The sequence below is a fragment of the Ambystoma mexicanum genome, chromosome 11 (genome assembly GCF_040938575.1).
Source record: "Ambystoma mexicanum isolate Mex_15411 chromosome 11, UKY_AmexF1_1, whole genome shotgun sequence".
Classification (NCBI taxonomy): domain Eukaryota; kingdom Metazoa; phylum Chordata; class Amphibia; order Caudata; family Ambystomatidae; genus Ambystoma; species Ambystoma mexicanum.
Window position 1 is genome coordinate 1,327,033,510 of NC_090934.1, and position 27,887 is coordinate 1,327,061,396.

Here is a 27,887-nt window from a genome sequence, read left to right on the forward strand (position 1 = left end):
CTTTTGATACATGGCATTGCTACTGTGCCTCATGTTTACCACAGGGACAAGGGTTGAACTGAAGAAAATGGTGTATGTGGCTCATGGGTATATATACAGATAACATCACTTCCTGTGCAGAAAGAGTGCCAAAGAGTCATAATGGAGCAAACTTTGAACATTGCAGCACGATCTGGTGGTGGGCTAAAAAAAGATTATATGTGCGCAATCATGGTATCCATCAGAAAGACAATTAATGGAAGAAGAAAGTAATTTGTTCTTCTGTCTTATGCAAATCCCACATTAAAATACAAATACTAAACATACCTGTTCTGTTAAAAAGTGTTGTTTGAGAATACAATGATTTCCTGTATTGAAACCTGTGAGGAACCTGAGGGCGTCCTCATTTCTTTCTCCCCCGACCCCCTCCCGCCCGCCAAATATCCTCTTCTCGGATGGCCAGGGAAAGGCCAACGCTTTTGGATCCCGACTCTGGGGGTGGATGTGTGAGGGAGGATCACCTGGGTGGAGGAGACTTGGGGAGTGGGGAGAGGACATCCTTAGGTGAGACATGGTACTCCCCATTTCGCTTTCACAACAAACCATCTATCCCCTCAATATAGGCTTTATAGGCTTTTGTCAGCCCATTCCCTGTGATTCCCCTAAAGTATTCCCAAAATTACACCAGTATGCTACTGGGACGAAGAAGGGTTCACCTAGAACAACACATCCTCATTTTGTGAAAGCAAACACCTATGAATCCCAGCCAAGTACTGGAACGAGGAGGAGGACAACAAGAGCAAAGCAGGACTACTGCTTTAATGGTGAACGGTTTAGTCCTTTTTATAATGAGAATGGAGGCGGGAACTTTAAAAGCTGAAACCCCAAAAGAAATGGAGTCAGCTGTGGGAGAAAGCCCATGAACTGCTGGGTGCATGCAAACCTCTCTGGTGTAGCGGTGTGGAAGGAGAAGAACTCGAGCCCTGTGAAAAAGTGCACAGCCTATGCACTGGGAAGTGAAGGTGCAGGACGCCGGAGGCCAGTGGCAAGCCGTAAGAAGGAGGCCCGCGTGTGTGAGTCCACGTCGCCCGGAAAAGCCCTGCTGGGTGTGCACGAGCCAGGGAAGGCCCCTGGGAGAAAATGCAAGGGACCTTACAGGGAGAAAGAAGCCTGTGCCAGCTGAGGACCTCCCACAGAGCTGTAGGTCTGACCAGTGAGTGCAACCAGAAGTGGGAACACCAGCTGGCAGGCGCTCATAGAAATAAAGCTAGGGACATTGATATCAATGGAAAACCTGCATTGCTATGTTAAGTTAAATCATTTATAAGGCATTCTGAATACTGAAAGAAAGGAAACCAAGTTGGGAACACTTGTGCATTTTGAAAGGAGTGAACGTAAGATTGTGAATCTTACAGAAGGGATGTTTTTGAACTGTATTGAAACGATGAACTGTATTAACTGAAAACAAGTGCTAGCAAAGCCAAGAGACCACAAAGAGTTGTACGCATGAAATGAGAAAACCAGCATTGGCCAAAGCCAAGAAAGTGCAAAGAACTGTATGTTATAAGGAAACAAGCATTGGTAAGAGCCAAAGGAACATAAGAACGTGTAACAAGTACGTGGTGGCCAGCCAAGCCACAATACAGTGTCAGGAGTGTGTGACACCTGTGACTGAAGCAAGCCACCACTGGTGGTAATGGAAAAGCAGTCAAGGAGGGACACCGGTTGTGTGACCTGTAATGGGTGCTCCGTGTGGTCCGAAAACTGCGCCTAGACCGGGTACCGTAAATTAAAAAGCGACTGAAAATGCCTATAAAGAAGCTTGTGTTGTGCAAAGACCCTTTGGTGATTTTGAAGTCAAGTATTGTTTTGAAAGCTGGAAGATTTGAACTCTTGGGGAAGGGAACCCAGGTGCTTGATGAAGTACTTCGATCTCGGTGAAGGGAAATCTGATTGCAATCCAAAGAGCTGGAAGAAGCTCTGAACTTTATTTTGAACACTATTCATGTTGATGCTGACATCCCTACACATTGTATGCAGTTACCTGTGAGGGCAAGTATAGGTTTTGGACAAAGACAGATGTTTTACTTTGGACTTCCTAAAGCAGACTATCTTTAGTTTTGTTTAGGTAGGGAAATCCCACCTTAACATAGGGCAAGTTAGGCATTATTCCACCATGACTTTTTGAGTTAATAAAACTTTGTTTGTTTATTTATTTATTTATTTGTATTTGGTTCATTTACAAAAATAAAATACCTTTGCAGAACCTTTACAAAACATCGTAAAAAGAGAGAGACATCAACAATCTTTAAAATATCTACATAAAATAAAAAAAATAAAAAATTATTTTTATTTTTTTTATTTTTAACCTCAAAGGCATATCATTTTAAACACATGAGATTGCAAATTATTGAGGCGTACATGTCATTTCTACTTAAACTGTAACAACTCCTTTTCAATGTGTTTACAAAAGCTTACCAATTCATATATCAAAGGTTTGTGCATGGCCTGCATCATGCGTGCCCACAATAATTGCAAACAGTCTTCAAAGTCCACATTTACAAACTTGTAGAGTCGCTTAGTCCTCACAATTTTTAAACTTTGTTTAAAGAACTTGAACCTGTCATCTGTGTCTTACTCATGATGCCTTCACAAACTCTACAACGTGTGATTACTCTAAATTGTTTTAAGATGGTGTAAGAGAGGCATATTGTAAATCCCAACCTTGTAGTGACAAAGTGTGCTTTTCTTTTACTATAAATATACATTTAGTAAAGTAAAAGGGCCTGATAAACAAAAAAGCAAAAAAGGAAAACAAATGTAGACAACAAAATGAATGCATGCTTGACAAAAACATTTAATTCTATCGATTTTGAGTATCATTGCTTTTCATTTTTTAAAAGGTACTTGTTGAAGAACGACTTTCTATACTCACAGTGTCCAGAATGTAAAAGGTTGTTTATTTCAACTCATACTAAGATGGTCGAACAAAGTAACTACTGTTTTTTTAAAACCCTTGCTTTACCCTCTGTCACATTTTATAGAGTAGTGTGAAAAACCAGATCCCTTACTCAGGTGGCCAGAGCATGACCATCGCCTTTGGATCCAGACCTGGGGGTGGTCAAGTGTGGGAGGATCACCTTGGTGAGGGGTGTTCGGGAGTGGGGGGTGGAGGGGTAGGACACCCGATGGCGAGACATGGTATCCCCCCTTGCCAAATACCCATGTCCCGTCCTGTTTTATAGGACATTCCAACTTCCTAGATCCCCCCTTTTCTACAGAACCACTGACCCGAGGAAGCAGAGATCTGAGGCTGAAAGGAGTACCACCCATGCAATACATTGGACATGTCCCACTAACAAGATCAAGCAGGGTCAGGCACCACTTGATCTTAATTCTAAACACCCGGTACCTATTAGATCTCCCCAAATGATTAAGAAGTGGAACACTGAGTCACACTCTGTGCAAGGCGATGCACGAGAAGGAGCAGTTCTTCCAGGGCAGCGATGAACCAGGCGGGGCATAGCGAAAGGTCGAGGGATGGAACGAAGGTATGGAGAAACCTTGGACACCCCGGCAAGAGATTGTTACCTCCGAAGGGCCTTGAAGGTTGCTCAAGGAAGCCAAGCTGGGGAGAAGAGACCAACCTCTTTTGTGTTTCAAGGATACCAACCACCTTCGCGTGTGAATGGCAGAGTTGGGGAGGTGCAGTGGCAGTTGTAGTATCTATCAGCCTTGACTTCAGGAACTAAGCCAATAAAGACAACATTTAATTAATACAGCCAGTGAGTTGATGAAAGCAATGAAAGTCCGGTCTGTGTTAACCGAAACTTGATGGCAACAGTATCTGACAAATGAAGGTTGTGAGTTTGCCGATAGGACTCGAGAGAAAGCAAAGCATTGTAAAGAACTGTAAATTAACGATACAAAGTAACAGAGTGGCCCGGCAAAAGCAGATTGCCCAATCAAAAATCTCTGTGAAATGTCTGATGCCGCAGAAGCGTTGGCAAGAGAAAGAAGCTGAGGTGCAAGATTTAAACTGTTGTTAGGTTTGATCCCAGGTGAGGGAAACCTGGATGTGAGAAATGTCTTGTAACTGTTAGGTTTGATCTCAGCAGATGGAAACGTGGATGCGAGAAAGGTCTTGGAACTGTTAGGTTTGATCCTGGCAGAGGGAAAGCTGGATATGAGAGATATCTTTGAACTTTAAAATAAGTACTGTACTGTAAACTACATTTACCATGTGGCCGTGGTGTAGGAGAGAAAAAGTAACATTTGAGGAAAGAAGGTCGAAGTGGTCATACCAGGTAAGAGCAAAAGCCCTGCCATTTCAAAAGTCTTTGACAGCGGAAAGAAAGTGAAAGGAGGCTCGAGCCCGAAGGAGGAAGCCTATGAAGGTGTGGTTGAAACTTGGGGAAGGGAGCCCCCACCAATTGTAATTGAAAGGTTTGAGCCCGGCAGAGGGAACCCTGTATTGAATTGCGGTAACCAGAAGGAAACAAACTTTGTTGAACTGTATGATACACTAAAAGGTGACCTGGGCTGGAGTGAGAGAAAGCCAAGAGGTCTAGTGGATAAACTAGTGACTTTTTGTGGAAGGCCAAGTGGGGCCTGGCCCACGAAACGAACAGCATCCTTGTGTCCGAAGCCAGAGTGTTTTGCAAGGTCCAAGTGTGCCACCTTACCCCATGATACAAAACATGGGGAAGGTGGTTTACTCAGCCATACTGAAATTTCTTTTAAACACTGATTTTCCTTTTTGCATTACACATTCCCTTTACACATCTATTGTATTAGGAAGAGGGCAGGCATGAGGTTTATTAGTATAGGTCATTTTATTTTGAGTAAGGACTGACTGTATTTTCGTTTTGTTTGATGGTCCAGAATGCTCCCATCTTAGTTATAGGGCAAAATAGGTGTTTTCCAACCTAACCCCTTTTAAACCATCAATAAAGGTGTTGAAACATGCAGCGCTTGTATCAGTGCCTACTTGTGATATCATGCCTCCCTCACAGTATTGTGAGGAATCCTGCGGATCCCTCACTTAAACCCTACCTAAAGTCTCCTCCCAGGAAGCCAGGGAAAGGCAGACACTTCCTGATAATGACCTTGGGGGGTGGCATACTGCAGGAGGATCACTTGAGAGGAGACAAGGGCCAGGGAGGTGAGGAGATCCAGTGGGATGAGATACAGTATTTATCCTTGAAAGGAAAGCACCTTTTAAAGGTGCCAAAGTATGTAATTACTTATTGTTGTTATGATGTATTGGATCCATCTATTAAATCTCTGGAGGTAAGTAAAGATGGTGAGGTAGGTAAAAATGGTATAACATCTTTACATAGACCAAGAAAAGAAAGATTGTGTGAGATTTCCAAGATCAAAAGCCCCCTTACTCCGAAAGCTATAGTGAAAGGGAACCTATAAATACTGGTTTAAACAAATTGCCTACCTCTTTTCAAGTACATTTTAATTTTTCCTCTTTGAAAGCATTTATGGAAAATAACTATGCATTTAAAATGAGAAGTTCACAAGAAAACCTAATTTTATATTTTGGGAGTGCAAGTCCCATAATCCCAAGAGTACTGGGACGAGGAAGAGGGTTGAAGAGCAGTGTTGCAGTACAGATCAGCCAGTTACGCTTATTGACCCATGCACCTGAGGGATGCAGAGAGGTTTAAAAGGCCCCCTCAGGTGCAAGCCATAGGTAGTAGAAGGAGATGGAGCCGTGAAGTCATTGGTCGCAGTATTAGCAGCAGTAGCAGAAGCAGAGCACAGTGTTGGCAATCCAAGAAGTGGGTGAACAGAAGGGATGCTGGAACTTTAACCAAGCAGATTTCAACTGCCTGTTCTGAGAGAGTCCTGTTCTCCCAAAACCTGAAGTGCAGATGTGGTGCAGCAGAAGGCGTGAAAGGAGATTGCTTTTCCCCACGTGAATCTGATTGCAGAGTTTGCACAGCAGAAAATGTGCTTGAGACCGGGGCTGAAAGGAGTTATGCAGCCTGGGGTCCCAGGAGCGAGGGGAGCTCCTTCAAGGTGTGGCAGGACCGAACACACAGTTATCGAAGAAGGGTGTGTGTCCAAGAGAAGCCAGAAGCAGTCCATGGTCTGCAGCACGCGAAGGGAGCAAGACAGAAGCCGGTGAGTGCTACTGAGCTTTCTGATCCCTTGCCCGAACAAAGGCAGATGTCAGGACTGGCTGAGGTAGGTGGTCTGGTAGGCAGAGATGGCCTCTGGTGAGTTATGGAATAGGAGGGTGTTTTCATAAGGCTAAACATCACAGGCTTCTCAAGCTAAAATGGTGGCGTGTAGGGAGTATCTGATTGGTTGGGAGAACAATGGCCTGAGTACTTGGGAGGGGCACAGGGTTCTATAACTGCCTTTCATCCAGAGAAACTTAGTGTCAGGTTGTGTAATTTATAGTTCCTTAATTTAGGCCCAATACAAAGTCCTGAAACCTCTCAAAAGAAGTAAGAAGACATCTGCAGCCGTGCGATTCATTATTCTAGGAGACCACAGGTGGGAGCATTTCAATTTGAGATAAAATGCTTAGAAAACATTAAAACTAAAGTTAACAGTTCATTCAGAAAAGCTCAGAAGAAAAGAATAGTTTCTACAGTTAAGGAGAGCGAGCTGAGATTGTCATAGAATCATTGTAGAACTGTAATTCCTCTAGTTTCATTTAAAAGGTTAAAGTGAAATGTTTGAATAAGAACATTGTATGAAAGATATTCTGTGCTGACTCCGCAAGTGTATGCTGCGCTTGTAATCAAGCTGTTTACAGTCACGGCAAGTATCCTAAAGGAAGATGCCAACATTAAATAGTTAAAACGCACGGCGCGAGTGAAGAAATATAATAAGTGGCGCGGCAGCGTATGTAATTGAAGGAAGTTAACGGCGTATTCACAGGCGTGGGTCTTACATTTATCTGAGGCACGGGAGGTTGAAATTTAAAAGGAAAGCCAGCATCGCGCGACCATTCGGGCGAGTGAAGTCAATTGCACTGTAATACCAGGCGCATGTCCATGCACGCGAGTGAAGTCATTTTCACTGAATTCCAGGAGCGTGTCCTTGGGTTTATTTCAGAAGCATGGTATGGCTTCGCGCAGTGTGAGTACAGCAACGCGCGTGCGTCCCCTCGGAGACTGCATGTTTTGTCCCCTAAAAGTTGGGGCACAAGGAATAGTTCCATTTCTCCATATGGTATCTTGGCGAAATATTACACTCTGGCTGGTTGTAAAGTCTGACCATGGGTCAAGCAAGAAGTAATATGTTGGTATTTGGTATGGACTAGATGAGTGAAACTCCATTTAGGTGTTTTGTCTATGTAAATCTATCCGCTTTTGCAGAGTTGTGACCGAGTGGCCACCGACTGCGTGTGGCGTTTACTACCGCAGAGGTCTGTCTTACTTGGAAGACGCGCCTACTACGCCGTGGACAGCATTATTTATTAAAGCTACCACGGTAAGCCTACCACAAGAGACTCGTTGCTCTATTGTTGGTTAGTTGTGTAAATTAGCAACAGCAAGATTTATGGCTGTTTTTTTATGGTGTTCCTTATAGGGTCACGGATGAACATTATTACCACGACGAGTGAAAGACAAAGAAAACCTGCATGCCGAATTTATTTTTCTCCCCTGAAGAAGTTCTAATATTTGAGTAAATTAATGTTGTAGAACGAAACATGTTGGGCAAGGTTGTTGTCACATAATAAGGCAACATTGATGAATAGGTTATTAAGTTAATCAGAACCTTGAGTAGCAAGGATTCACCTAATGAGGACATTAAGGGTCGGGAGAGAGCAACTCGGAATTTTGAGAGCTTTGTGTAGTGTTGTATTCAACGGGTGTATGGATCTCAATGGTTGGTGAATTATGTATGAGTCAGTAAGTGAATGAATGGTGTGCGGTTTGTAAGAAGGCACTTTTTGCACTTTGCGTGTTTTATTAAATTGTAATATGAACTGTAGGGAGTTTGTAGTCTGGAAATATTTCTTTTTATTGAGGATGATTTAATATATTTAAAACAAAAATACATTGTCTTAATAAAATATTTTTTGTATTGTACAAGAAAATGGTCCTAGTAGTCAAGTGCTATTTCCAAATGTTTGTGGGTATTTGAACCCAATGGTGTGTGTCGTCCCGTCCTTAAGGTTCAGCATAAAGGCAACGAGGTTCCTAAGTTAAGTAGCTCTCGCCAGTTGTTTAAGGGGGATGAATCTCGAGGCCGTTAAATTATTCCCCTCAATCTTCCGATTGTACATGTGTGTGTAGAGCGGGTTACCCCCGTAAGGTTCAATAAGTAGGTTATATTCTGTTGTGGTTTCACCCTGCAGTTTTGCCACACTGTTCACAACTCGAGCAATAGCGTAGATTTATAATTTAAGTAATAACTGAGAATCAAGGGACTCTAAGTCCATAACTAGTGCAGGCAGTCATTTTATTAACTTGGGAATTTAAGTACAATCATGGCAGCTGAATGCACAAAGAGTTATGATGATAAATATGTCCTTGAACTGTTAGCACAGACTACCCTCTTTTCAGACAAGGGTGAAGGGTTGTCGATGACCAACCTGAGTAATTGGGATGAGTTTCTGCAACTCAAGAAAAGGTTGATACGCACCGAATTGCATGGCTCGATAATGATCGAGTATTTGCGATCAGGGACTCTACCACAGGGTTTAGTAACGAGCCGCGCTTGTTCTTGGATAATAAAGAATTCATCATCCAATGGAGTTACATTGCAAATAAGTGCGGCCGTGATTGGACGATCCTTATCATAGATACAGCTCGCAAAATGACAATTAAGATCTCGGGGGATCTAGATAAGATGGAGGAAGAGATTAAAATATTGGTTCCACTCGAAACCTATAAGAAACGTTTGGAGGCGATCACTAAAGAAATCACAGAGTTTAAGAGTTTCTGCACCCAAGACCGGATAGGCAGAATGAAGAAAGGTTTACTTCAGTTCTCACATGGAAATGCTTTCCCTTATACAAAAGAAGGGTACGACCCGTTAGCAAATCGCCAACAACAAGGTGGCCAAAATCAGACCAAACAAGTGAATTTCGGGAACACTTCATTTAGCTCCGGTAGTTCTAACAGCGGTTCTTCCTCCAACCAAAGAGGTTATAGAGGTTCTCGACAACGCAGTAGAAATCAAAGCCGTCAGGGGAGACCTACACGTAACAAAAGGAATTTCCATACTGGGAATCAGGGCAATACGGGTGGTGGTCCGCAACAACAGCAGCAACCACAATCTTTTTTAGATCCACGCCAGTTTCCCGACAATTGGGACGAACCGCGACATTTACGCAGCAGCAGACCCTATTAGTGAACCTCTCATCTTACCTACCTAGTATAGAAGAAGAGGCTTTGATTAATATAAGGTTCGGTTTTGTACCCACTGTCAGTTACGACAAATTCCGCACTCGTGTAGAAATTGAACAGTTATTGCGTAAAAAACAATCTACGACAATTTTTCTTCTACCAGGCTTTTGATGTTGAGAAAAATGAAAGTGGTTTTAGAAATAAATCTTCCTTCAATCCGCCTGTTGGTAGCTATACGCCAGAGGCAGTGGTTTTTACCAAGAGAGTCTGGAAGGAAATACAACAATTGGAAACTCAGCGAATGAAAAGGCTGTTTCAAAATATTTCTCAATCTGAGAAAGCAGCCCTGAAAAGTTTGGCCACTAACCCGGATATCATCTTGAGAAAAGCAGACAAGGGTGGAGCTAGCGTCATGCTTAACCGTGAGGCTTATATAACACAGTGCCATCACCAACTGGAAGACAGACAGTTTTACCAACCCATTAAGGAAGACCCCACCAACAGACTTGAATTGCTGATTAATCACAAAGTTGAAAAAGCTTGTACTAGAGGTTGGATCTGCCAGCAGGAGAGTGAATTTCTTAGGGTGAAGAATCCCACAATATCAAAATTCTACATCATTCCCAAAATTCATAAGACACTGGTAAACCCTCCTGGTCGCCCCATAGTTTTGGGTACTGGTGACTTATTGGAACCATTGTCAAAATTTGCTGATAAGTATCTTAAACCCTTCGTGCACACTATGTATTCATTTGTACAGGACACCACAGAAATTATCAACATTGTGGAAGAGATGCAATTCGATCCAACTACACAACTACTTGTTAGTTTGGATATTGTGTCTTTGTATACCTGTATTCCGCAACAAGAAACTCTACAGGTGCTAGAGGAGATACTCCTTACTAAAAGAACAGAGGGGAGCACACCAAATAGTTTCATCCTTTGGTGTGCCAAAATGGCCCTCACGAGAACTACTTTAGTTTTAATGGAAAACTCTATCACCAGTGCCACGGTACAGTAATGGCCTCTTGAGTGGCCCCTTCGGCAGCCAATTTGTTTGTCGAGAGTTTTGAACGTCAGGTCATCTATAGCTCCACTAACCCTTACTTGTCTAAGTTGGGATTGTGGCGCCGTTATATAGATGACATTCTGATTGTGTGGGATGGCTCCACTGGACAGTTCAATGAATTTATGTTATGGATTAATTGTCAAAATCCTTATCTTAAATTCACTTCTACTTATAGCAATTTAGAGATCACCTATCTGGACATTACTATTTGGGTAGACGTCAGTCTAAACATTCTCCAGGTCAGACCATACCATAAACCAACCGATCGCAACTCTCTTTTAGAGTTTGACAGTTTTCACCCACACCATACAAGGGAGAATCTCCCGTTTGGCCAGTTCCTGCATCTAAAACTTAATAGCTCAACAAAGGACATTTTTCTGTTACAAGCAGATACCCTGAGTTCAAAACTAGTCGCAAGAAAATACCCTACTAAGATAGTGCGTCGGGCACTTAAAAGATCCAAAAATAATAACCGGGAAGGGTTGCTAGAATATAACGACAGAATTAAAGACAAGGAAGGCATAGTATTCTTTAGTACTTTCACCCCACAAACGAATCAAATCATTAAGATCATTAAGAAAAATTGGCACGTTCTGGAGGGGGGCGATTGTCTCCTAGACGTACCGCTTTGTGCTTTTAAAAGAGGTCCCAACCTTAAAGATCTACTTACTAAGAATGACATCATGAGAGGAACTGCCAAACAAAAAAGTGTTACAGAATTATGGGGGTTATCAAAAACTGTAGGACATGCCCCTTGTGGCCAGTGTGTCAACTGTCCTTTGACAAGTCGTACTACACAAGTAGATTTAGGTCTGGCCAAACCTTGGTCTCAAACAACCTTCACCAATTGTAATACCAGAAATGTGATCTATGCTATTTGGTGTCCGTGTGGGAAACTCTATATAGGGATGACCACACGTCAGATTAAAGTCCGTATTTCAGAGCATAGGAGCTGTATCAAGAACAAGGTCACTACGGCCCCGATGATCAACCACTTCATGATGATGGACCGCAGGGGTAATGATCTAAAATGGTCAGTACTACTCCATATTCAAAGCCATAATGGTATAGAAACAACTAAGAGGTTACAAGCGAAAGAGCAATGGCTTACCTTTTTATGCCAAACAGCTGTAACCAACCTGAATGAAGCTGTCGACTGGAATAGTGCCAGTTGAAAGGAATTCTAAGACCATGGGGGTCATTAGGAACAACGTTCGGTGTAACGTGTTCTAGTACACTTCCTTCCTTGGCCTTCCCTGTTCATCTTTCTTTCTCCCCCCCCCCCTCTGCTCCCTCTTTCGTAATCCTCTAATGCAGAAGGATACCGCGTGGCCAGGGTGACAAGCAAACAAAGAACAATATCACGTCCCTCCCCCACTACTTTACTGGTGGTGTTCACCAGGTTTTAAATGCATATGGCATGACCAGCGGTAGCAGTAAACATAATGCAGTGTCTTCCCGCGTTTTCCGCGGTGGATACCATGAGAATTACCAGTTGGGTTGAGATGCGTTATGAATTGACATCTGAGTCCGCGAGTGCACCGATGCGTGTTGTCGCTTACCTTAAGTATTACGGGTGTTTTCCATCTGATAAGAAACTTACAGTCACCCAATTAGAGTGAGTTATGGTAGCCGCGTCACTCTGCCAACCTATTTAAGGTTAGTATGGAGGCGGAGGTTTTCAAATCAGGTAACCGACGTGTGACATACAGGACGTCGGCAGCAGAGAAGCCTGATACGGTACCTTTTTGAAGTAAGTGCGCCAGGGGGTTAACAGTCTTGAGAGGCAGTGCGCTGTTTTCCGTTTGAGGCTATGCAGGGACGGGGAACTACGAGAACGTTTTGTTTCAAGCACGGAGGGCGTTAGGTACTCGGAGAAAGGTGGTTGGTTGTCAAGTTACGCCGGACTGGGTCTCTAAATGGAGTTCCATTGTTTTCCCCAGTAATTCAAAGGCAGCAATCCAGGATGACAAATGGTATGATGGAGTACTGAGTACTGGCGTCGAGGACCTGAAGGGCAGCGCAACTCCAACGAAGGCACGCATTCTAGCAAATCCTTCGGGAGCTGATATTACAGATCCCATGAGTGAGTAATCACGTTAATAAAGTGTTGATGCTGTGGTTACGGGCACCGTACTAGGTGAACTAGGTGGTCACACAGTCTTGAAGGTGTGGTTTTTGCACATATCTCGAGTAAGTTATTATTCACCTGGGTGCCACGTTATGACAAAGTGAAGATGGGCAATGTTGCTGTGTCTTGGCGAAATATTACACTCCGGCTGGTTGTAAAGTCTGACCATGAGTCAAGCAAGAAGTAATATGTTGGTATTTGGTATGCACTAGATGAGTGAAACTCCATTTAGGTGTTTTACCTATGTAAATCTATTCGCTTTTGCAGAGTTGTGACCGAGTGGCCACCGACTGCATGTGGCGTTTGCTACCGCAGAGGGCTGTCTTACTTGGAAGACGCGCCTACTACGCCATGGACAGCATTATTTATTAAAGCTACCACGGTAAGCCTACCACAAGAGACTCGTTGCTCTCTTGTTGGTTAGTTGTGTAAATTAGCAACAGCAAGATTTATGGCTGTTTTTTATGCTGTTCCTTATAGGGTCACGGATGAACATTATTACCACAACGAGTGAAAGACAAAGAAAACCTGCAGGTTGAATTTTTTTTCTCCCCTGAATAAGTTCTAATATTTGTCTAAATTAATGTTGTAGAACGAAACATGTTGGGCAAGGTTGTTGTCACATAATAAGGCAACATTGATGAATAGGTTATTAAGTTAATCAGAACCTCGAGTAGCAAGGATTTGCCTAATCAGGACATTAAGGGTTGGAAGAGAGCAACTCAGAATTTTGAGAGCTTTGTGTAGTGTTGTATTTGACGAGTGTATGGATCTCAATGGTTGGTGAATTATGTATGAGTCAGTAAGTGAATGAATGGTGTACGGTTTGTAAGAAAGCACTTTTTGTACTTTACGTGTTTTATTAAATTGTAATATGAATTGTAGGCAGCTTGTAGTCTGCAAATAGTTTTTTTTTTATTGAGGATGATTTAATATATTTTTTAAAAAATACATTGTCTTAATAAAATAATTTTTGTATTGTACAAGAAAATGGTCCTAGTAGTCAAGTGCTATTTCCAAAAGGTTGTGGGTATTTGAACCCAATGGTGTGTGTCGTCCCGTCCTTAAGGTTCAGCATAAAGGCAACAAGGTTCCTAAGTTAAGTAGCTCTCGCTAGTTGTTTAAGGGTGACAAATATCGAGGTTGTTAAATTATTCCCCTCAATCTTCCGATTGTACATGTATAAGGCGCGGTGTAACATCAAAGTGTGCGGCGGTACCGGAATAGACGTGACATCGGCTTGTAAACATTAAGCAGCAACATTTCGGCGAGTTCGCTTAACTCCAACGCTCGCGTGTCAAATTCTAGTTAGAGGAATTCAAGGAAATAAAAAGAGGACTACGCACCTCATAGGGGAAGTTTCAATTAAGAGACTTCCTTTATGCTCGCAGCACTGCAGTGTTCAATGGAAACGCAAAGACACTTTAAAGTAAAATAAATTACTAATTAATTGTTGTAAGTTCATTGGTCCTCATTCCAAGTTTAACAGTAAGCTTTCCGGTACTGTTGTTCCCGGACCGGCAAACTATGAGTTGTGTGCTCCCGGGTGCCTTTCTGCCTGCCAGGTCAGACCTGGCGGGCAGAGCACCACCTGCGAGCACAGCATGTCGGATGTACCAGCACCATTTTGAATGGTGCCGGTGAATCCGACCTCCCCATTCCCATTCAGCCCTACGGGCTGAATGGGAATGGGGAGTAATGGATTCCAGCCCCTGGCAATGAGGACAAACAGGGCCCGCCAAGGTTGTAATGGCCCTGAATGTCCCCATTGCCAGAGGTCAGAATAAAATGCAAGTTTGGCGGCAGCCTGCCGGTTTTACCGGCAAGGCTACCACCGAACTTGTAATGACTGGCATTGTTTTCTGCTACAATAGCACACGTTCATGGGAAAGACCTTGTTTTCAGCCTACAATTGCAAGTTCATGGAAAAGACTTGGTTTTCAGTCTACAATTGTATTTCATATGAAGACATAAACTCCACAGTTCAACTGTTTATGCAGAAAGTAATTACTCAGTATAGATCCTGGAAGAGTCTAGTAAAAGAACTCTTGTTTACCTCAACTATTCTTAACTGAGTACATCAAGGTCAGTCATTTTAGAAAGTATTCCGTAATCTATACTACGCCTCTAAGCTAGCAGCAGAGGCAGAACAGGTAATACATTTCTTAGCTACAGATATTATGCTAAGTACACTTGTTCTACATTGAACTTATGTAACCTGGTGTATTTGTTCTGCAACAGATACCAGAGACAGGCCAGAAGATTGGGAGTCTGCTGCATCTCGTGTGTTGGGTTATCCACTAACCCTTTCCATTCCTTGGGGTTCTGAACTCAGCTGTAAATATAGGGAACTTCTAGTGAGGGTCTGTGGGATCAGCATCGGCTCCTACGGATTCCAGCAAGCCTGCCTTGACAGCAGGCAACTGTAGCCAGTATCCAGTAGAATCACTTGCATAGGAGTGAAAGCTATATTAACGCAACCGTTGATTGCTGGACAATGGGAACAATGAAAAGCAGCACTCGCGTATGAGTGGACTTTATTCCCTTAACTTGCTTAAGAGTAAAAAGTCTTGAAACATGTTAATTAAACACTTGCACCTTTAAAAACAGATGAAAGAAGGGTCTTGTGTGCCTATACGTGATTATAGGGTGAAAGTGAACCTAAGAATCAACTAAAAAGCAGTTGAAGCACAAAGTTACATTGAAGTTAAGTGACTGAACATTAACTTTCCTGAGTTATGGAGAGCAAGCACTACCCAAGCCGAGTAAAACAAGTGTTGGCCAAGCCAAGAGTGAATCAAACCTTTGCCAAGTCAAAGAGTAATGCAAGTATTGTCCTAAACCAAAAAGGATATACACATGACCCTAAACCAAAGGTGTACAAGCATTGCCTAAAGCCAAAAGAAACTGATAACTAGGTTTATGGTTAAACTAATCTGGTTGGCATGAAGCAAAATGACCAATGCAAAGTTGCGAAAAGGGAAGCTTGTTGATTGGGACTATTCTATGAAAGTTGTTAGAACTCACAATACCAAAGCCAAGAAGAGGAAAGGTAGAATGATATCCTTAAAGGCATGTTGGTTGTTGTTGTTGCAGAAAGACAAGAGTGGCAACGAGGATGCCCTTCTGAAAGCGAATGGTCAGAAGTAGAGTGCCTTGCTTAATTGAAGGTGTTGAAGTGCACTATAGTGAATCTTGTCTTTGCTGAGAAGTTGTTAAAAAACACAAAGATACACATTGCTAAAGTTGTGGAAATACATTGTGTTGTCAGTAGATTTAACGCTTCAGGAGCACAGTTGAATGTGGAACACTATGGGGCAGGCGAGTATACTCACATGGTGAATTTTAAGCAGAAGTGTTGTGAAGTCATCCTGACGAAGATATAAACTGTGACTTATATAATTATAAAGAAGCTTAAGAAGTATTGCCAAAAGCTGTGATTATTTAACCTTACCAGACATTGGGCCTCATTACGTGCATGGCGGTAACCGTGCCTGTATGGCAGGCACGGCTACCGCCATGCTCGCTACTGGCACCGCCTCCCGCGATTGGGCAATAACTACCCATTACGAGATGAATGGCCCGGTAATTGCCCATTCGTTGACAACAGTGCCAGCGCAATTACGAGTTATGCTTGCGGGTGCCACACAGCCTGCCAGGTAAGACCTGGCAGGCTGTCAGGAACCCGCAAGCAGAACTTGTAATGCAGTGGGACGGTATGAACGGTGCCGGTGTTTTACCGGCACCGTTCATACCGTCACCGCCAGGATCATAATAAGGCACATTGTGTTTTATTACTCTGACAAGGAACTGTAGTTCTTCTTTGACATTTATAAATTGTGGTAAAGCATCTTGACCTGGAACATCCTTACCGAAGTGGAAAAATCATTGTGCAAGGAAGAGGAGAAACATTTCTATTGGAGAAACATTGGTTTACTGAGTTTTCTTTTGACACTGTGATGGAGCCAGGAACTGAACTGAAACTTTATGTTAACACGGATTTCATTGTATCTTTTTGTTGTTGATCAATGGAATTAACTAACTTTAAACCTGGGGAAGGGGATCTCACCCAGGATACTAAGAGAGACTGTGAATCTATTAGAAGTTCAATTACTGACATTGTTGTTGCCAAATATTTTGTAAGTGTGAGGGCCAGATATTCCTTATTACACCACTTACCCTTGACAATAACCTGGGATCTATCTTTAGATCAAGAGCAGGTATTTTGGTATGGCCAGATTTGCTTATAAACAACGGTGGAAATAGACTCTCTTGGAAAAGGTTTACTGGCAACTCATTTAAAACGGAAATGGAGTATATGCTTATCAAAATAGATATTGCCCCTCATTATAGGTTTGCTCGTCCGGAAATAAGGTGCCGGTAACAATGTTACTGACACCTTTTCCGGACCAGCAAACTACAAGTGTGTCGATAGGGGCAGTGAACTACCGGCAGGCCTGACCTGCCGGTAGCTCAAGCCCCTGCCGGCAGATTTTTCACTGAAGCACCAACACTGTTACTAACGGCGCCGGTGCTTCAGTGTTCCCATTCCCTTGGAGTCCTATTGGACTCCAAGGGAATGGGAACTTACTGATCCTCCACTGCGCATAATACTGCGATATTGGGTGGCAGAAACGGTAAACCGAGGTTGCTGGTAGGCTGTCGTTCGCACCGGAGGCCTACCGGCAACCTCATGATGAGGGCCATTGACTCCTACCTTGGAACCCAGCCTTCCAAATAGAAGATGAGAAGTTTTGTGATAAAATACCTAACCCTACTAAACAGTACATTAAAAGGAGACCTTGTTTTGATCCAATAATTAAAGTTCAAAAAAGAGAACTACACTCTAAACTACGTAAATGAATACCGGTGAGTAACCCCATAACTTGCTGGTGCGTAAAGGTCTCAAACTACAATACAAAAATTGGATGCGCCAAAATAGATATATTCTTATTAAAAAAGATGCTCAAAATATGTTGGGGGTCCTAACTTTAACTGTTCTTACCTCTCTTGATCTAAGTTTGTGATCTCTTCTCTTTCTTTTCTCTCTTTTTCTAATAACTTATTTTTCTTCATTATTGTTAGAGTTAGTATTTATGTAAGCTAACTTATATAGAGCTTTTTAAGATATTTGTGATTTTAAAAATGTGTGATTTTTACAGGTTGTTATTGATTGTTCTTTTCTTTTGAAAGGGTCACATGTTGAACTTTACAAAAATAAAAAAAAATAAAGAAAATATAGGTGGTAACAGCCGTTATTACTGCTAGATGATCCTATGTTATTATCCTCACTCTTTGTTTTATACATTGATTTTTACGAAATATTACTCTATGGTAATTAGGTGGAGAGGAGTTCCTAGAATGCATTCTAAATTATTTTGTCTCCTTCCTTTTTTTCCTTCTACCCTATTTTCTTCTTTGAAAGAAACATCTGCACTTATTCTGGGTACTGCAAAAAGCTAAACGCTTGTGCTTAAAACATGTATTCTTAAACTGTTCTTAAAGTGACATTAATTCAAAGGATGTTCATGTTATTTTTAGTGCACAGTCGACCTTTGCACTAGAAATAACACATCAAGACATCCTTTTTCCCAAAAGAACTTCAGAGGTCAATCTTTTGTTAGGTGGACCCCGTAAAAATCAAGACTTAAACTGGGAGAATTTGATCAAGTTTAAAAATCCAAAAGTGTTTGCATAATAAACTTAAAACTTGAGATTTAAATTGGATAATGGGGGTCATGAGCAGCAAACGGGCTGGAGGGGTTCAAAGGATAGCTTGCCTTTACTGGAGCACTTAGTGTTGTTTGTAGTTTTGCACCACAACCTAAATGTACTGGGGCTTGCCATAATGTTTGTGATTAACTGAAAAGGCACAACTGTAAACATGTGCACTTAATTAATGTATTGTACCCTTCATGAACAATCTAACACGTGTATTTTATAAATAAAACTTTAAGATTGATAATCAGTAAATATAAATGTACAAACCTTACTGTTTTTAAGAATGTCAATCAGCACTTCATAAAGCATGTCTCTGTTCTTCTCCAGAAACCCATCACACCTATATTCCACCTGTGCAAAGAAATGACTTGCATCATTAATCATGCTGCTGCCAAGGAGAATGCAGCTCCACCATCATTATTTCCACACTATTGTTTGCTGCCATACTAATACATGGATTTACTATTGGCATTGAGGCACAAAAAGATTAAAACATACATCCCAATTTCCATTGAGAATCAATGCATTGCCGGCATCTGGCCTCTGGAGGGCAGGGGTTTTAATACTGGACTCCTCCAGTGTTCTAGTAACCCCAAACACTGACATGTTCTACATCCTTTTCCCCTGGTCTCGTGGTCCCACCTATTGTCACATTTGGTGCATTGGTACATTAGGCAGTTGAATGCTGTATGACTCGACTAGTCATACAGCAACTGGTGCGTTCAATTGCCTGGGTTTCTGAAGGACATCATGCCCAGTATTCAACTGCTTTGTCTGTGTGGACATAAGATTGTATCCCTGGCAGGCTGCATTCATCAGGAAGAATACAATTTGCAGCTGAGCTTATGTAGATTCAAGGTGGGCACGCATGACCTGACCGTGGTTGCTTCTGTCTACCAACCATTTTTAAATGATTTCCTAAACGCTTCTCCTGTCATAATGGTTGGCTTAGTGAATAGGCCAATAATGCTAAATGGATGTAATTAATGTTATTTCGTATTCTCATTTCCTCCCTTTAGGATTATGTATACTCTCCATTCCTACAAAGATTTCTGTACACATGCAACAGTACTTGTACAGCACACGGATTCCGCTTTTGCATAATCTGCACTACATACAAACAAATATAATAGGAGAGAGACAAACATATGGCCATTGAGGTTGCATTCTTGTTCCCTCTGACCATGGTGAGATCTGGTCACATAAAGAGAGCCGGGTGAGCACTGATGTTTGTTTGTGTTGTGCTCTGTTTAGCTTGTTGCAGAATAAAAGGATTTGAATGTCCAAGTCCCATTCTACTCTGTTGCAGTGCCTGTATATCAGGGAACTAAGGACTCTGGCTTTGTCCAGATGGGCCTGGCTCTCGGCAGGTGGTGGAATGTCAGCAAAGACACCCTCGCCACAGCACATAGTTGCAGCCTCCTGCCTTTCCCCGGGTTCTATTGCAAGAGTTTTCTTTTCTAATCAGACTTCCATTCTACAGCAGATCAGGCAGAGGTTTTCTGTTAGCTGGAGCAGAACCGGCAGGGGATGCCAAAGTACGCAACAAAAACCTCCACAGAATGATGGCAGACGTTGGTCTTGTTAGATGCCGCTCCCTGTCTGTTATCCTTACCTGGTCACTGGGGTGTGACAACTGTAGTTTATTAAAAAAAACAAAGTTTGCATTTTGAACACACATACACACATACACCAGCACGCCTTTGATATGTATCCTCAAAATGCGCCAATTAAATAGTCTGGGTAGAGAATGGGGTAATTTACTTCCCCATAAGGAGCCAGCAAACAACCAATTACCCACTTGTTATAAATCACTTGGGAAGCTTACCTAAAGGTTAGTGTCCTGATTACTGACCGGTAATCTTCATTATACTGAGTCCTGGTCTTCCTCATCACAGTCTTGGAATCACAGAGTAAGCACTGTGAGGAGGAAGATGGATGCAGAGTAATTTAAGCAGAGAAATAGCTTTTCCATTTGTGGAATAAACTCCAGAGTGAGTATTAACAGCTGATGAGATGCAGGAAAACTGCCACAATGATAGCCATAATACGCAGAACCAAGCCAAGACAGCCAGGTTTTCAAATTTCTATTTTTTGTCAGCAGTATAAGGACTCAGCTAGGCTCAAAACACCAAAGCTGCCATTCACGCCAGATCACAAGTGGATTTTATTTATAATTACTCAAGGAGAATACGTCTCCATAACCTTGGCCGAGGGTACTCTTTAAAAAGAAATATCCTTCACTGTAGGAGACTGGGTCTATCAGATTAATATCAATTCAATAGTTTGACATGACAGAGTCCTGTGAATTTATAGCAAGTTACAAATTGCAGGAAAGAAATAACATTGCTAAGTGGCTTGGTCTTTGCCTGATAGAGGAGTAGGAAATAGGAATTAAAGCAGCAAGGCACTTTAAGGCACCAAATAGTTTCATGAATATTTGTTTTAATTGCTGGTGTTTTGTGCACCATTTGATTGATTAAAAAATTATGTGTCATTTTTCCTGTTTCACACAAAACAATCTGGGCCATTATTGGCCTACTTACTTGCCTTTTGTTTCCAGGGCCGATGAGTGCTGGCTGCAGGGGTTCTTTTACTTAGGCTGGTTATTGTTGTGGAAGTGTATCAGGTCAATCATAGTCTTATTTTAACTATAGCTGTACATTTTTGTTTTCACTTTTCAATTAAAATATCTGCTTTCATAAAGCTAATGCATGAAGACTTACTTTACCAAAGAATAATTGTTTTCATGTAATTTTCTTTTTTGTATACGAATCAATGTATTAATATTAGAATTTAGATAGCCAAAAAAATCTGCACATACAGTATGCAGAGACATATGATGAAGCTGGTTGCAGACAATTGTTGTCCTGGAAACATGATATGTATCTAATGTTTCCAGGACAACATCAATTGTGCGCCAGTTCTCCTCCACTTGTTCTTACACATCTCAGAACGCATTTGAAACTGGGGCTGAGCTGCATAGTACCTTATCAGCAAAGTGCTGGATGATGAAAGCTCGGTTCGACATTCTTGGTTTCTCGAAAAGCGGGTTCTTTTCAATGTAGTTATTGTAGAGCTTTTGAAGCCAATTATCATCCGTCCCCTGTGGCAACTACATAACAAAAACAACATATTTCAATGGCACCTTTCATTCATTAGTACAGAACGTACACAGTGGATGAGTTAAACATAGCTCTGAAATGCTAAATATTTGAGAGAAATTACATTTTGATACTATGTTTAGAGTTTGGCGATAACAGTAAAACATGCAGTATGTTCAAATAGCGCATGTTTTTCCGCTCTGCATAATTTAGAGGTGATGTCCGCACAAGAAAATACCGAATATGGATATGCAATATTTAACACATGCAGTAATTGCCAGATACTGCATCTGATAAATCCCGGATGTGAACAACCAGAATTAATGCATCTGGAAAATATTGCATATTTCGGAGCCCAGATACCACCAAAAATGGGACCAAAGTTTTATAAGACAGTAATGATTGGCAGGTGCAAACAAAAAGCACACTGGTTCCTCAAATCAGCCCCCAAAGCTTTAAAAAGCTCCACCCAATCGTCGCAGCAAACGAACACCACCATGCTGCAAGATGGAGCCCCATAAGTTCACATTTGAAACTTCTATATAGTTTTTGATGCAAGAAGATATGTCATATAGCAACAAAGGGCATTATGGGAAGTCGGAGAAAGAGGCAGCCACACACACATCCACAGAGTAATATCCTCACTTGCAGACTTGCAGACAGCCAAATACTGACATTCTACAGATAAATATTGAAATTCTATCAGCTGAATAAGAACACCATCTTCAAAGTACTGCTCATTCAGGGGACTGTTAAAGTCAAAGTGGCATAGGTGCAGCCATAGAGTATCTATGGAGGTTGGTTTTAGTTGTACATTTCCTTGCCACTGGCATATTCCAGCACTCTCTGAGCATGCAGAATAGCATATCACAGCCATTAGCCAGGTATTACCCGCCCTCTGTTGACGTGCCCTTCCCACCACCACAGAAGCCATTGATGCCATAAAAGGATGCTTATAGAACATTGCTCAACTTCCTCATTTCATTCACAATAACTGTAGACAGCTCTAACTGGGGCCACCCCAGGCACAGGAGCAGGTCTACAGGAATCACACGATGCGCACACCCTCAGCGTGCAGATGACCTATGATGCTGGCCTAACTATCATCTGCTGCCGATGTGCTAATGCACAATGGCACCCTGCCAGCCTACATAGCCACCCAAAGAGGACAACGGACGTAGCTAATAGGAATGTGGCACCAGTAAAGTCACAGGAATAAAGGTGTGGATGTGCATGGAATAGAGGGGAAATGAAGAGACGGGGGATGAATGCAGTAAGGGTACAATGCAGTGAGGGTAGAAGGAAAATGAAGGTGGCCATGTTTGAAGAGGGAAATGAAGGGTGAGTGAAGAGACCCTTTCAGAAGGACAGTTTGTAATCAAACTACCCTGTATCAGGGAAGAGAATTGGATTTGCCAAGTCAGCTGACAGAATTGTCTGCTCCCAGGATTAGAGGTGTAAAGATGTATGTATCGGGGAAACATGAGGTGAGTGGGGAGAGGGGGAGTAAGAAGGGACATTCCTAACTTCAGTACAATGCTATAAGTCTCTCTAGACTATGCATTGGGTATGAAATACCGTGGGGTTCAATATAGATGTGAATTAGCAGATAATGAGGAAAGAAAGTCAATTTGGCTCTTGTGCAGGTAGGAGATACACCTTAGAAAACTAGTTGTAGCATCCATTATATGCTGGCGGTATTGTGTAGTAGAGCATATAGATCAAGTGAGGATAGTATAGAGAATTTAAGGCCAAGGTGTGCCAAGAAGGGCAAAGTACTAGATGTGTAGTACCAGACCGTATGCTACTAATCCCTGTATCAAGTAGTTGGTCATTTTATCAGAAAATTACATGAAGGAGATTAGAGCTTTTGCGTCCCCGCCATGCAGTCTTCGCCTTGCCTCCTGCCCTGTTCTTTTCAAAGTGCATAAGTCGCTTACTATCCACGCAAGCAGACAGCACACACAAAGGACTGCTGCGGGAGACGCGCGCTCCCAGCAGGTTCTAAAAGCAGGTTTGATTCCATAGGCATTCATCTGTTTTCCACCAGCAGAAAATTCTCATGCTGGAGAAAAAACAGGTGGTCTAGGAGGCAAACCGGGAAAAGGGGACCCCAGAACATATATATGTCCTTCCAGCTCCCACTCGGCCTGCAAACCCAAGTACAAATGACCTGGGAGAGCTAAAACAAAAAGTGTAAACACTTGTGCGTATGAGAAAACCTTTGCAGCACCTATTCTATTGGTAGAAAATAGCGACCTGGTATAAACTTAGGCGAGGTATACAGTCAGCCTCTAAATTCTGAATGGAAATGTTAAAACAATTGTATAGGCTCGCAGTCCTGTGTACATAGTGTAAAAGCACAGAAATCATTGTGGTCATAAACTAGTATTAACGATATTAATCTGATTTAAAAATAAAAGTGATGGGCGTGGCTAGGCAGCGCGCAATGAAGCTGTGCCTGTTGTGAGCTCTGCCAAAGGGTGTCCCGAATAACGCAATATTAGCATTCAGCAACCTTATGTTTGAAGCACATTAGGACTGGTAGCCGACTCTAAGGTGGATCCCCAGATCACAACTCCCAGGGAAAACGGAGCGGAATTGATGGGGAAATCGGCGGAAATCTGCCCGGCTCCCTTGGACCATTTCTTGCAAGATGGCAGTGCACACCATTTATTCGGTATCCTCAAACAGCCTGATGTGACGGCCGGGGCACGGTGTGTTGGAGCCGCTTGCATGGAGGAGTGGAGCTGAAATTGTGGTGCCTCCGAGCTGCGAGAAGGTGAGAGCGGGAGCCCGCGATGCGAGAGACAGGGACTGCTCGGTGGGGCCGGCTGGCGGCCCTGGGGACGTGGTAGTGCGCTGCCTGCCCGGGCTGGAGGAGGGGCCCTACACCGCGGGCGCTCACTTGCCTGGGGCTCATAGCCCGGTCTGAGGGTGCCGCCAGAGCCCAGAAACAGAGGTGTCCCCACTCCGGTGCAGAGGATTGTGACGCTCCGCCTCCTTAGAACGCGGGGGACGCCGCAGACCAAGCTCCACCCGATAGCGGCTCTGCGGGGAATGAAGCCCATCCAATAAGCGACATGCCAGGGGAAAACCTGGCCTAAGAAGAGGAGGTGAGCAGAGGGAGATTGTGGTCCTGTCTCCCCTGAATCTGAATGAACTGATCCAAGCTAATGCACGGTCCTGTTGCCTGTCTGGGGTAGACTTTGCCCTTATTCTCTTCTCAGAGGCTCTTCCTATCGCGACCCAACAGCTGCATCTTGGGAGACTAGTTCTGGGTCAGTGAATAGCTCTTGGAACCCTATTCCAGCGACCCTAAATTCCACTTCTGCCAGCTCGCTTTGACTTTGCACCCTCGGTGTGATCGGGATCTGATAGGTTCCTCTGGCTACCCTACATAGTTTCATGTAACTGCTGTCTAATTGCACCAGTCCCCCAATACCACAAGGGCATCCAATTTATCCTTGAATTATCACTACCCAGTATCTGCTCCGTTGGCGATGCCTAAAGCAATAGGGAAGAAGAAAGCACAGGACATTAAAGCCTTCCTAACACCCCAGGCGGCACCTACTCTCCAGAGCCATACAGTGACAGTGGACATCCACTCAACTCCCGCTATAGGGCCTTTCCCGGACATGGCATTTTCCAAAAATGATTTTGAAGAGCTGCTAAAATCTTTTAAACATGAGATTACTCATGAAATCAAAACCGAAATAAAAACTTCAAAAGACTCATTGGCTAGATCACTGTCCGAGTTAGCTACCCATTTGGGAGGACTTGAAGCTAGAGTTAATGACCTAGAAAATATAACATGCGAGCAAACAGAGCAAACACACGATACTGAGGTGCTCATGGAACAGGTGCGGACGATCGAACACCTAGAAGACATCTGGGGAAAACAGGCAGACCTTGAAAATAGGTCAAGGAGGAACAACGTGCGCCTTTGAGGGATTCCCCGGCAGGTTCCAGACAAGGAGCTGGCCAACTATGGAAGTGATCTGTTCCAGAGTCTATTGAGCCTTCCCTCCTCTGAGACACTAATCTTAGATAGGACGCACCGCGTATTCTCATCGGTCCAGCAGAGAAGAAACCTCCTCCCGGATGTCCTCACCCGGGTCCACTTCTTCCACCAGAAAGAATAAATCATGGCAGTTGCCAGGAAATCGGAAGCAATACAATTCTGCGCAGTGTCCATACAGCTGTTCCAGGATCCATCCCCATGCACCCTCGCGAGTCACCGCCGATTACAGAGGGTGACCTCATGGCTACAGGCCCGGAAGGTCCGTTACCACTGGGGAGTCCCTTGTAAGCTGATCTTTGATTTTCACAACCAACACTATACAATCTCTTCAGAAGCAGAGGCAAAGGATCTAATGACAGAGAGGCACTGAAATCACACCAGACCGGGACTCCCAAACAGGGGTAGACTATGATCTTAAACCCACACCAATAGACAAGAAAAGAAGGCCGAAGGGTTGGCGGCGAGTAGGAGGTCCCCCCCACCAGGGAATGGAAGCCGCGGATGGCACAGACACTCACCACCCACCGAACGTCTACCAAGAACAAATCAGCACCCTGCTGAACAGTGGTAAAGCCAGCTAAAAGGGAAATGCACTCTTTAAATCTTATGGATTATGCCCCGAGCGACGCGACAGACTGAAGTTCCGGAGTCTGGCATGGGAAATTGCGCTTGTAGAAACGCACTAGAGCTCCACCAAGCAATTCAAAGGCCATCCTCGGGAGAAACATATAATTGTCGGAAATCGTTGGAAGAGGATAGACAATACAAATTGACCCCCGTGGCATGAGCGGAATCGGGGCCTCTAGGAAATTTATGTTGACATGAAATTGCCAGATCTGCCTTGGTCCCACTCCACGCAACGCTTGCCTGGAGTGGGACCCACAATGCCAATCTCACAGAACTCGGAACTGTCAGTGGGCTCACCTACTGAAATGCTTCGGCATGGGGCATATTGTCCACAAGGAGATTTCACGGAGTGCAAAGGTTGTACAAGATATCTCATTGGGGCGCCCAAGTCGGACTGCGCCCACGGTTGCTGATGGTTTGTTAATGTTGAAAACGGAATTGAGGCTACTAAAAGCCTCTCATGTTTTTGTCTTTATGTTTATTATAGGTTTTGTTTCTACTTGGTTGCTGTTGGTCATTCTGCCAACATGTCTTTATTATGGTCCTAAATATCTTTGGTCACTCTCAGGTCATTGTCGAGTCTCTGGCCCCCGGGGTGGGAGGTGCCATTTGCCCTCATGCGACCCCCCCAGGTCGTTTGTTGGAGGACGGGAGACCCCAGTCGGGGAGAAAAAGATGTTAATTAGCACATCATGGGAGGCCGAGTGATTCCGGAATCGCGACCCCAGAGTTTAAATTTACCACCCTTAACGTACAAGGATTGAACTCCCCCCTAAAATGTAATGCATTTCTCCATAGACTAGCGACACTTGATTCTGTGTTTCTATTTCTCCAAGGAACCCATCTTCAACCTGCCGACGAGTTTCGCCTTAACAGTAAGCTCTACCCAACAAAATTCTTTGCCTCTAGTGGCACGAAGAAACGCGGGGTCGCCATCCTGGTGCGTAAGGGCATCCCCCTAAAAATATTGAAGATAATACGAGACAGAGAGGGGAGATTCCTTCTGATAGTAGCAATATTGTGGGGGCGGAAAATGACTCTAATCTCGTTATACGCCCCAAATGCTAAACAAGACCTATTTTTTGCTTCACTCTCAGACATTCTAGCGCAACATGCGGAGGGCGGGATAATTCTGGGTGGGGACTTTAATGCAGTGGTCAACCCCTTTATCGATAAGACACTTCCCCCAATGGCAAACGACAAGAAAAATGTCTTGGCCCTTACTATGTTGGTGCGAGAACATTCCCTCATCAAAGAGCGGTGGTTCTTACATCTGGAGGAACGAGACTATACATACTTTTCACCAGTTCATAAAGGGTTCTCCAGACTAGATATGTTTCTTCCCTCTGACACCCTTATCCCATGGGCGACAGAGACCGGAATTCTCCCAGAAGCTCTCTCAGATCACGCCTAACACTAACTCCTCCCCAAGAAACCCCTCCCCAGAGACCACCTTCAGAGACCACCTTGGCGATTAAATGACCTCCTATTGGAGGATGGGGCAATCCGCGCCCACATAGCTGAAACCATTCATCTTTTCAGGAGAATGACACTGGGAATACAAGCTGTGGGGTAATGTGGGATGCTGCAAAGGCTGTTTTCAGAGGTCACCTGAAAGAACATGCTGCACAGAGGGGGAGTGCCAGGAAGGTCTTGCAGTCCCAACTAGAGGGAGAGGTCTGTAAATTTGAAGTAATACATAAAGAGAAAAGCTTGCGCCGCTCCTTGAGGGACTTTCGCATAGCACAGAAGACACTAAAGGCACACCATACATCGAGAGCGGCACACTATATGTTGCGGGTAAAACAATACTTTTATACAAAAGGGAACCAAGCTAATAGACTGCTGGCAGCGAAACTTAAAAAGCAAGCAAAACGGAATAGGATAGATTCCCTGCGTGAACGCT

At 43.3% G+C, this 27,887-nt stretch overlaps 1 protein-coding gene across 3 annotated transcripts in view; it reads right to left on the reverse strand.

The window, feature by feature from the left end:
* The window catches only part of MYO5C (myosin VC), a 1,282,854-nt gene that overhangs the window by 735,567 nt on the left and 519,400 nt on the right, over positions 1-27,887 (reverse strand). For all 3 annotated transcript variants that reach the window (XM_069624842.1, XM_069624843.1, XM_069624844.1), the window contains 2 exons: positions 21,216-21,341; positions 18,494-18,577 (listed from right to left, as the gene is read on the reverse strand). In XM_069624842.1, coding sequence (XP_069480943.1) covers positions 18,494-18,577; positions 21,216-21,341 — 210 coding nt within the window. The remainder of the gene's footprint in view (positions 1-18,493; positions 18,578-21,215; positions 21,342-27,887) is intronic.